The sequence below is a fragment of the Haemaphysalis longicornis genome, unplaced genomic scaffold, assembly GCF_048455015.1.
Source record: "Haemaphysalis longicornis isolate Haplotype H1 unplaced genomic scaffold, Haemaphysalis longicornis Haplotype H1 scaffold_1, whole genome shotgun sequence".
In the NCBI taxonomy this organism is placed as follows: Eukaryota; Metazoa; Arthropoda; class Arachnida; order Ixodida; family Ixodidae; genus Haemaphysalis; species Haemaphysalis longicornis.
In genome coordinates this window covers 424,293,667-424,304,961 of record NW_027526203.1, presented here as the reverse complement: position 1 = coordinate 424,304,961, position 11,295 = coordinate 424,293,667, and the positions used below count along the sequence as shown (strand labels likewise).

Sequence of the window (11,295 nt, the reverse complement as noted above, 5' to 3'; positions counted from 1 at the left end):
GTCTTCGTTAGCGGTACTTTGCTAAAGGCAGGATGGTGTACTCTCCGTTTACTGCAGTGGGGACCGTGGAAAACTTGGAGTAGGGAAATTTCGAATGAAGCAGTCTGTTATAACGCGTATTTACTGTATGTACAGTAGCTACTACTTTAAACCTGCAGCGTTAAAAACCGCCGACTTTAACCGCAAGCAAAGACCGAGTCTCATTTTACCCAGGCTGTGGGGTTCATAATCAGAAACATTGGGCTTTCTGAAGGATTTCTAGTTTCAGCTGTGGCCTGCAATGAATTCAAAGTGCGCCTATGAATTCAAAGTGCGCGCGCACAGAGCTTCGCCGTTTCCTGCCTTCGCGCATACACCTGATACGCAACGCAGTGAGCGCAAGACCCGCCCACATTTCGGCTGAGGATGCCTGTCACGCCCGAGTGGCTGAGTAAAAAGGGCTCTCACAAAGTCAACTAGCGAAGAAACGCTCATCTACGGCCTTTTCCTAGCGCACGTGGTCCATGGCGCCAGACGTGCAAGCCAAACGTTGGCGTAACGCTCCATTACTGGATCTCTCGGCACGCTCGTTTCTTTTTGTTGCATACCTCACCCCGGCTCGCGCCATGTCCACTGCACCAGTATCCCATGTTTTAGCGCCCAAGGGACAACATGTCCGTCTGCAATCGGCGTGCTTGTTGTATTTAGGTCATTTCCCCGGCTGGCTGTCTTTTTTGGCTAATGAATTTGACAGCCACGTGTAGCGCGTCCAATTCGGCAGCGAAGGTGTCAGCTATTCGGGCCACAAAGCAGCAGCCGTCCGATCCGCTGACACAGCCGTGACTCGCGACGCTCCGAGGCTCCCGATAACGTCCCGCGGATTGAGTGCACCTTCGCACGGAGACGGTGGGCGAAGGAAGGAAAACGGCCCCGGTTGAATCCCCCGCGCCGAATATACAAAAGCGCGTCTATCGTCCGCACGACGCGACGGCTTTGCATATGCATAATTTCGCACGGACAATCGGAACCGGTTTGGCAGCCGCCCCCTGGCTGGCCGGTCCGAACGTTTCTCAGGCTTCCTTCAGCCGCAATCAGTGTCCTGGCAAGTGGCGGATATCTTAGTGGACCCAGCGGCGCGCCGCTGGTGCGACCTGCAGGCGTGTGACAGCTAACTGCGGTGATGGCGAGCTACAAACTGCAACATGGACTGATTACGAACCGCCGTGCTCAACCGCTCCCGCACAATCGCTCTATGGAGCAACCGGGCGCACTTTGCGCGGCCACGGCATGCAAGCGCACGGGGCGCCCGAAAATGCGTCGCAGATTAAATGCCTGCCGGCGCAGATAGCTTCGCCCTAAACGACGCGCTCGCCAGCTCACTACATTCTCCGGCCGCGCCGTGAAAATGCGTTCGGGTCGGTGCGTGATAAAAGGACGCCTTTGAACGGCAGGATCATCCTCTGGCGGTTCGCTGCCGACTGCCCTCCGCCGCGCCCCCTCGTGCGCAGTTCGAATAATTTCATGAACTCACGGGCCGATAAGCGGCCTTCTCCGCCCCTACCAAGGTCTGCGCCGCTCCGGGTTCGCCGCGTTCCGAACACGTCCTACACGTAGGAGGGGTGGAGGCTGTTGGCGCATGGGGAGACGCCGCAGAGAGAGCGTGGCTTCTGCGAGAACCTTTTCGAATCACGAACACGCGAGAGCCCAGCGGCACACAAAAATATAAATCCAGAGCTCGACGTCGCCGATATTCGTATGCCGTGTCGCAAGCGAACAAGGCTTACGGTCTTTGTGAGCTAATGAGGTGGCGACGCTGATACACTCGCTGACGAAAATGGTGGGATGCGCGGCAGGTAAGGATGTTCGAGACCGCATGGGCGATTCACGACTGATCGCTGTCCACGAACCTTTCGGGTAAAATTTGTGGTGGGAAGCGAAAACCGTTATCCCCGGGATGAGTGCAGATAAAAATCGCCATGGAAGCAAAAACGAAAAAGGAAAGAGGATAATCGCGCACGACGAAAAATATGACGAATGTTGGCAGCGATGAACTCACCTCGCGAGCGCTGCAATGCCGACAAGCTACAGTAGGATCTGGAGGGGTCGCTCCGGCGCATCGGGTCTTGAACACTCGTTGTGCGATCGTCCATGGTGTCTTCGTCGTCCTTTTTGTCCTCGGCGCCCGAGTCGTCGGCATCGGCCTTGTTACGCGGCTCCCAGGTCATTTTGTTCTCCTTCTTGAGCCGACGTCGCGCATTGGCAAACCACGTGGACACCTGGGGTGATAGGTGGGGTGGGTGCATGCCGGCAGTAAGCTAGTATCCTTCAATTTAAAAAAAAGAAAAAAGGAAGGTTCGAACCAGCAGCGGACACAATTGATTGTACCGTCGTTACAGGTGAGCACGGCAGCGTTTGAAGAGAGTTACCGGAAATTACCTGTGCGACAACACTGAGGCAGATTGAATTTCCCGGGCCGAATTGGTTTAGCACTTAGATGACCCCTAAAGGCACATTATATTTCTGCTTTTAACGATATCTTTATTACCACTCGGAGTTTGACAGAGGTATATTATTTGCTTACAAGTTAACACATAATCCTGGAGTTTGTCTTTCGCGGTTTGTAACACCAAGAATACTACACGTAGACTTCCTCTGGCGGTGACGCTCGTGCTTACGTTTGTGTCATTTGCTATTAGGTCAAAGAGCCGTTTTTACGTAATGATATGAATTTGTAAACTAGCTACACTAAAAGTTAGAGCGCGGTAAATGCAACGACACAGAATAAGCAGGACGGGACACGCCATCTTCTGTGTGGTCGTGCTTATCGCGCTTTAATTTTCATAATAAGGATGCTCCATCTTGCAAAGTATGTGTTTTCTTACTCTAATATATCGATATTATCCAACTCGTTCCATACTTTTAACGTACCACGAAATTTACACCCATTACCATGGGTCTTCTTCATCCCAACTAACTTGAATGACTCGTTCCATAGACCACGGGTCAAATTCCGCGAATTACAATGACACTCACACTATACCAACCTAAAAAAAGTGTGCATGTTCTGCGTTGCAGCTATGCGCGAGGCGAGCTCAAAGTTTTGCGATGCATGCATGCAGAAGGCACGCAGATCACAGTTTTTTGGCTGACATTGCAGTAGTCGCATGGATTCGCCATTCGGGTGCGCTGGGGCGAAGCAGACTAACGGCAGTGTGCAACTGGTGGCAGTAAAAATGTATTGTGGTAATGGAATAGAGGAAACCTTTACGGCTCCGTATGCCAACCGAAGGATATATAGGCTATACAACGCAGCTGGTTGGTGTGAGGTTAAGTTTTTAAATGACTCGACTTCGTTGCGGCATCTACGACGAATTTTTTCGTTAGGGAGTTTTAACGGCGGAATGACGGCCGAATAGCACCACGTCGGTGGTGTAATGTGTTACTGTATGTGAGGTAAAGAGATAAAATTGTTGTTTGCCCAGAAAAAATAACTCGGCGAGATAGAGCTGATGTATACATTTTGAGGATGAGGGGCTTAAAAATAGTTTCTATGACCCAATAACTTTTTTGAAAAAATGAGCCGGTGATGAAGTTTGAGGGAACAAAGGTTGACAGTGTAGATGTGCGCTGGGCTGGGAGTCTTAAAGCGTTTTACTTGAATTGTAAAGGGCATGTAACGCCCTCATGTAACGCCCTTAACGGGGCCTTTGAGGTATAATAAATAAATAAATAAATAAATAACATTGCCTAATAGGAGAAGATTATCGATACCGTCTTTGGTGCCGAACAAGAAGACGGAGTTGGCACGGAGAAATTTAAGCTATACAAATTTCATATTTCGGATATCGTTTCGCTGCGTTTTTGGTTCAGTTGGCTGCCAAAATGCATAGACAGCATCTTTATAAGTTGGATAGCATATATAGCTCCCACCCTCTCCCTTCCTTTCAACCTCTGTTGAGTAATTACGCGAGGAAAAGTAAGAAATGATTCCGAGTACTTGTCCTCCCCTGCAACGCATACCTGAGTGAGAGTCATCTTGGTGATGATGGCGAGCATGATCTTTTCTCCTTTGGTGGGATAGGGGTTCTTTCGGTGCTCGTTGAGCCAGGCTTTCAAGGTGGATGTTGAGTCCCTTGTGACATTTTTTCTTCGCGCGCCATTGAAATCGAGGCCGCCGTACCTGCACAGAACATGATAAAACTGGTGTGAACGTGCGTCAAAATTACGAGCTTGGAAGAGACACAGCAGAATGACGAGAAAAAAAAAAACAGAAAGTAAGAACGCGCGGTAGTCATTACACGGGAGGCCTGTAATGACTTACACTGTAATGACTTACACTGTAATGACTTGCACATTACACTGGAGGCTTGCGCTGGGACGTTTCCTCGGCTGGTATACTTGCGAGGAAATAATTTTTATCGCGACAGTGGTTTGTAGCACCCTCACTTTGATGTGGGGCGCGAAAGCGAAAAGTTGTGGCATATCAAGGGCAAAGCAAAAAGGGATGTGATTGTGACTTGTAAACACACCCAAATGAATGACGAATAGTCCGTCGCTAGCTCTGCACGCGTTCAGCAGGACGACGAGGGAGCGCCTATCAGGGTCACTCGAGGCATGGGCACAACCGAGCGGTAAAGACAGCGCTCGGAAGAAAATTTTTGACTCCCATCTGGCGCAATTTAGGACGGCTAACCTGGTCAGCCTCGTGCAGTCATGAACTTTCTCCCCTCCCTGCGACCCGCTTTCCTTCACACTTCTTGACAAGAACAAAAGCCAGTCGATAATGAATCACTTTGCTGGCTGCGTCAGTTGTAGCTCCCACAAAGAAAATTTCGCGTGTACGCCTTTGTGGCTCACCCAATTCGGCGAAAACTGGTCCTTCAACAGCCTTGCATTTTTGTATGCCTTGTTTCTTTTCTTTTCTTTTTCTTTTTGATTCGCAAACATAGCCCTTATGACCGCCGTGGGAAACACGGCCATAAAACCGGCATGGCCACATCGCAAACGAATCGACTCGATGATCCAAATTCACAGGGCACGTAGTACTGCGCTGATCGGTGTCGCAAATCCGCGCCACTGAATGGCGTCTACCGCATATACGCTGGGAGGCCTGCGGAAGCGGCAGCCAGACAACATGCCGCGCTTGTTGTTAATCACCCGATGCGTTCAGTCCGATTCGGTAGCTCGTGACCCCGACCCGATATCGACCGAGCCTGCCCCCCATAATTAGCGACCACTGGCGGGGGCCTTTGTCGCCATCTAGGTGCATCATTAATCTGGGCCTCGTTAAGGCCCCTCTTCGGCCACCAAGATATCTTCGGAGGGAGCCGCACAGGGGCACTGATGACGTAGCCTGTGCAGCAGCAGCAGCAGCGCGGCCGCACCACGCTTCTTGTGTTCGGCGCTAATTTAGCTCAAGTGCTTTTTGCGCACCCCGCCGTGAGGGCCGCCCTCCCATCAGCGTGCCGCCGACCGCTCCTTTCGCGGGGCCTTCGATCATTATCGTTTTTCGGATCTTGGTTCAACAACTACATTCGGACGATTTGCTTTATCGTTTCCGCGCCAACCGTCAGCGACGAATTCACGAATGATGTATAACGCGCTTGGACAGTGGCGGCTGTCGGACTGTCGTTCGATCGGGTCACGCCTGCAGCGACATGGTTCCTGTCAAACCGATTAGCCTGACCGGCGCGCGCGTTGCGACGATCACCCGGCCCGAGGCGGATATAGAGGAAGCAAAAATCAAAATGCGCGAAGAGCAAAGCATCACAACTCTTCCTGGGTAACTGATCTCTTCAAGGTGTCGTTTTTTTACGATGAAAATTATTTGGATGTGTGAAGCTCTAGGGGTGCGTAAGCACCAACTTAACATTTATTGGTATTAGTTCTTTCACACTCACGTCCAGTGTGCCACTTTCGTGCGATTGAATGCTTTAATTATGGCGCCCAGTCGGCCCGACCTCTTTAAACCTTTGCTTCGTTTTCGTGTTCTTGCTTCCAGCTATCGAGCATCACTTCCATTTGGAAGCATCACGGCTTCCTTACGGAGCGCTGGGGTTCACGCTCTTTCGAAAGTTTCCGCTGACTTGAATAAAAAAGGCACGGCATACGCGGCTGTTTCCACGCAACCTTCATGTCAAGCATGCCTGTAGTCCTTCTCGCACGGCCCGCTGCGCGAATCGCCTTCGCTGAGAGGTCTCCAAACTTTCGGGCATCCCGCCGCGTAGCCGCGCCAGCAGCAGCAAGGCCAGCAGCTCGTGCGCTTAGTGGCGCAACCTGGCGGAATAAATGGGCGCCTGCCGCAGCTCTGCTTCACGCCCCTGGCGGCCTGGTGTGCTTGAAGGCCACAGCCTCGCGCTTTGTTCTTTGCTGCGCTGCCTAATGAATTTACGAGCCAGGGAGGAGGGGCCTCTGTTGTGTCGCAGCCCTAATTGAAACAAGCTGTCCCTGTCTGCAGCGACGTTCGCCGGGCACAGCAGGCACAACTCATCTACAGCGCCAGTAACAAGACTTAATGTCTGTGCTGCTCGTCGCGCGCTCCACGCACCCGTCTGAGCACCACGCTTTCGCTGCAGAAGGAGATCGATATGAAATTGCGTCTCTAAAGCGATGTAATGCGCCTGGAAAAACTAGTTGTTGCGGTGTGCCTCTCCACGGCCATCGCGCCGCCGTGGAACACGCAAGCCGCGGCCCCCGGAGACGAAGGTGCTCTTGTACGAGAGGGACCCTCGCTGGGGGTCTCCGTACACGTCCTGAGCACCACACAGCTCCCGCTCACCGTCTGCTGCCGCTGTCCAGCGAGCGTAAATCTGTTGGCAGAGTAAACTGTAACGGCAAGGAGAGACACGATGGTGCGTTGTATGCGAGCAAGAGCGCCATCGTGTGCAGGGGCAACCCCTTGGTTCTGCGCGATGTGTGTGAAGCAAAAAAAAAAAAAAAAGTTTGTTATAGGCAGAGCAAATTTGTTTTCTGGTAAGGCTGGGATGCGCGGTCCTGCGTGTTATGTTTTAACTTCAGAGTCAGAGGAAGGAAACATCGATATAAATTCGAAACCACCAGCTCCTTGTCTTTACATGTTGGTGTTCAAGGCATCGTTTTTCTTTTGGGAAACCTTAGAAACGTCACAATAAAAGCCACGCCTGTGGCCAACAAATAGCAAACCAACTTGTGGTCTTTATTGGTCTCCTCACAGCGCGTACAAAAAGGTAAGTCTTGTTTGGATCTAGATAGCCCTTGTCCTTGGGAAGGGGTGAAGGGGTGGGGGAACGGCTCACTGAGGTTTGTGATGCGGAACTCTAACTTAGACATACAGTATAGCAGGAAATAGCTGTTGGTGTCGCTCAGCACAGGATGCAGATAAGTTTATACATTTAGACACGACGGCTAATCCGCGGAGCCATTAACCAGTAGGGAAAGACATAATTAAGATCCCACCATGTTCTGTGTCCTTTTCGTTTTACTACCCGCGAATAGTACAAGGGAGGGGAGTGGGGAGAGGGCGAGCAATGTAAACACGTAGTAACATGCTTAACTCTGGCAAAGCCATTTCTTTTTGTCAGTTTCTCAGTACACACAATCACAAAGCGCGAGACTGCGCGTGATGGCATTGATATCGCCCGAGGTGCAGACCCCGAATAAACTTTATTTCGGCACAATGTACAATGTCCGTATTGGAATTGAAAGTGACCTAAAGTGTCTGTCCAGTGTGTAGTAGAAGGTTGACTGTACAAGCAGAGCGTGGTTTCACGAGCTGTGTGCCCATGAGGCTGGGTATAGTGAGCATGTCTCCTCCTTGACTACAGTGCGTGGGCCTGCTCAACCTCCGTGTGAGCCAGCTGAAGAAGCCGCCAAATCCCAAAGCGGCCTTTTAGGAGATTTTCCTTGGTGTATAAAAAACCCAACAGACTGAGGCTATTCCGTACTGAAGCCTCTTATGGGTGAAGACTGCGTCGACACTCGAAAAGCAAAGGATACTCGTGCCAGTACTTGCCTCGAACATGCTGGGATAGTCCGAGAGAGCCCTTTTAGTCGTGTTACTGTCATTAATTGGGAGTTCCCCAGAGACCTGCTTCGTTAAAGCGGAGTCCTTCAATGCTTTGATTAAAGTGACATTGGATTGATCTGTTGCGGCTGTTTCTGCACGACGTCAAACTTCGGTTTTCGTCGATCTGAGCGGTGGGCTATGAACAGCGAGCGGTTGTTTTTTATTTATTTTGGCACTGTTTCTTCTCTCTTTTGATCTATTTTAATGTTCGACCAAGAATATGACTAGGATTGTTCGTTCTCGGGTTTTATATGTTTTTTAAAAGTGTGTGTGTGTGTGGGGGGGGGGGGGGGGCGTAAAAATCGGGTGCTTTTTTTGGAACTGGTAATCGGGGAGAAATCGAATTTCTTTTGTAAGATCATTCCAAAATTTCGGGTTTTTTTCGGGTTTAGTTTAGAGGAGCACTAAGTAATACCCTCAGTTTATTTTATCAGAAGGTATCACGAGCTTCTTTAACGCGTTACACGGGGGGTTTGTTTCAATCTGGTTATCGGGGGACACCAGAGTTTTCTAGAAAAATACTCTCCGAAATTTGGCGTTAGTTTTAAATGAATCAGTAATGATGACCGTAAAAAGCACTGATAACCTCCAAGAAATGAAACACTCTATTCACGAAAAGCTGTTCATCGATTTTTCGCGCATCCTTGTTTACATACCTGATCATCTGGCTGCGAAACGTGCCAGAATTCATTTGAGACCTGTCTGATTGCTGAACGTATCTCAACTGGGAGAAAGTTCTCTTTACAATACAGCTTCCATTAGCTAGGCACAACAATGTCAGTGCATCGTTCGCCAGCCTGAGGAAGCGAGTGGTGGCGTCATGCCAATACTCAATGAGTTGGAAAGCCGTGTTTGAGGGGCTTGCTTCCAGCAAGTACTGGCTAAAAAGGGCGGACCGCCAGCGCACGATCTGCAAGATCGCCACTTTAAAAAGGTCCATTCGGGGACAAATCGGATTTAACCCGCTTCTTTTGAAAGATGTTCGGAGTGTAAAAATCTGGTAAAATAGGGTTTTACCCGAAAACGTTCAACCCTAAATATGACCTAGGTGAAGGAGAACAACGGGTCGGATGTTAAGTACACCTATGACATCCAAGGGGAGTCGGGGACAAGACAAGGCCAATGGGAGGAGTATCGTTCGCTTAGCTGTTCGATTTTAAATATTCAGCACGATAGCAGCGGATTACTGAAAGGCGAAGTCACACTGGATATTATAAAAGAGTGAACTGACGTTCTGATAAAGAAGTGAGAACAGGGAAGCAACGAGACGAGACGCGATACCAGTTGAAGCCTTCAAGACACTAGGTGAGGATGAAGGTATCTCGCTGTTGGACACCAGAACGTAAGTCGGGAAACAGAAGGAGGTAGAATCAACACGGATGGAAATCTTTTACAGTGCCGTAATATAAGAAGAATTCTGGTTGAGTCCAGGCCAGGAAGAGACAAGAGAGATATTGTTCGTGTCAGACACCGTAGATGTTTTTAACAAATGTCTTCGACACAAAAATGAGAGCAGCAGTAAGCATTCGACCGCATCGTAGGCAACGCTGGAGAGGTCTACCACAGATTCGATTTTCAGACTGCATGCAAGAATTATGATAATTTCGAAGAAGGAAACGAAAGAAAACTTTATGATCTCCCTCACGAAACAAGAGGTTCAGAATAGCCTGCGAGAAGAGTGCACACAAAAATTGTATGAATAATTCAAGAAATACGCAGAAATGCGACAAGGATTGCTGCGGTATTTCCAGTATCAGACAATGTAGCCTCTTACGCCGAACCGTCCATCACCTCTGTCGTTATACGCAGACGTGCTCGAGCGCACGTACACGCATGCCGCAAGCACGCAAGCACGCCCGCCTGCGAACGCGCGCACACAACACAAGCGCGCGCACACGCACACGCACGCACGCACACGCACGCACGCACACGCACGCACGCACACTCACACACGCTGCACGCACCCGCACACCCACGCACACAAGCACACGTGCACGCACGCACACACACACACGCGCGCACGCACTCACACACACACACACACACACACACACACACACACACACACACACACACACACACACACACACACACACACACACACACACACACACACACACACACACACACACACACACACACACAGACGCGCGCGCGCACGCACACGCACACACTACACGATTTATTACTTACGAGGATCCAGGGATCTTTATCTGTGGATGTCTATGCCTGTGATCCTGAATAATTCTCCAACCCAAACAATGCTTCCAATTGAAAGACAATCATCGTGGGCGAACCCTGCTAGCAATTTGGCAAACATCGGCAGCTGAGCAGATGAATTCTCGTATATTATTGTTCTGATAGAGGTGACGTCAGGTGCCCACCGAGGCATTTGTACTTCGTGTTAGGCAATTTCTCCACCACAATGCGGTTTCCCCCGTCATTTTCCTTTTTTTAATCTTTCCATTCCTTTGATGCCCTTTGGCAAAAAGGTCAATAAAAAATTGTGTTCACGGCAAGATGACGTGAACTTGGATTTATCAAGGTTTAATGGTATTACACCATGAAAGAATTACGTTTATATGCTATATTGAAGAACACGGTGATCGGATAAGAAGCGGAAGGGATTATACATGATTCAGTCTTTGGGCTAATAGTTCAAATTTTGTTTTAATAACAGCGGGAAGACCATTTATGTAGATGAGGAATAACGATGGTAATAGACATGTTCCCCGGGGACTTCCGCAGTTACACTGATGAGAGATGAACGTTGGGTTTTGGCAGCTCTGCATGGCAGCCGCTTAAGAAGGATTATTTCCGGCGTGAACAATTAAGGGGGCGGTCCGCTCACGCAATGAGGCACATAGGGCGACGCAAAGCTAAATTTGAATAATCTGCTCCCGCAAAAATGTCAAAAGTATAGTCTGCAAAAATTTCTTCGTGTAATTTGCATTAACGGAGTTTACGCGTATCAAAGGAGCGCACACACCTGCATTCTTTTCTGTCGTGCCGTTTTGATCGGTCTGGGAGACACCAGTATACAATTGCTGTGCCCTAAACTGGGGACGACAGCGAACGGCTTCCGATTGTAACAGTACGGTGACCACAGATGTTATGAGTGCAAGGAAGTTTTCCTCCTGCGATTACTCGGATCATAGCCTGCTCACGGCGATTTGCGCAGATGTATGTAATTTTAACAGGAGCCAGCGTATTCCATGCTATGCTAGAATCTTGGTTGAAGTCAGGCGTAGCAGTAACACTTCCTCTTCTTG

General features: G+C 49.6%; 1 protein-coding gene across 2 annotated transcripts in view; it reads right to left on the bottom strand.

The window, feature by feature from the left end:
• The window catches only part of LOC144155678 (uncharacterized), a 237,218-nt gene that overhangs the window by 12,967 nt on the left and 212,956 nt on the right, over window positions 1-11,295 (bottom strand). The window contains exons 1-3 of one of the 2 annotated variants that reach the window (XM_077687274.1): window positions 4,316-5,393; window positions 4,000-4,159; window positions 2,036-2,255 (exon numbers count right to left, since the gene is read on the bottom strand). In XM_077687274.1, the coding sequence (XP_077543400.1) occupies window positions 2,036-2,255; window positions 4,000-4,159; window positions 4,316-4,461 (526 nt within the window). In that variant the 5' untranslated portion in view covers window positions 4,462-5,393. Of the gene's footprint in view, window positions 1-2,035; window positions 2,256-3,999; window positions 4,160-4,315; window positions 5,394-11,295 lie in introns of those variants that run through there. The other variant, XM_077687273.1, reaches the window with a different exon arrangement.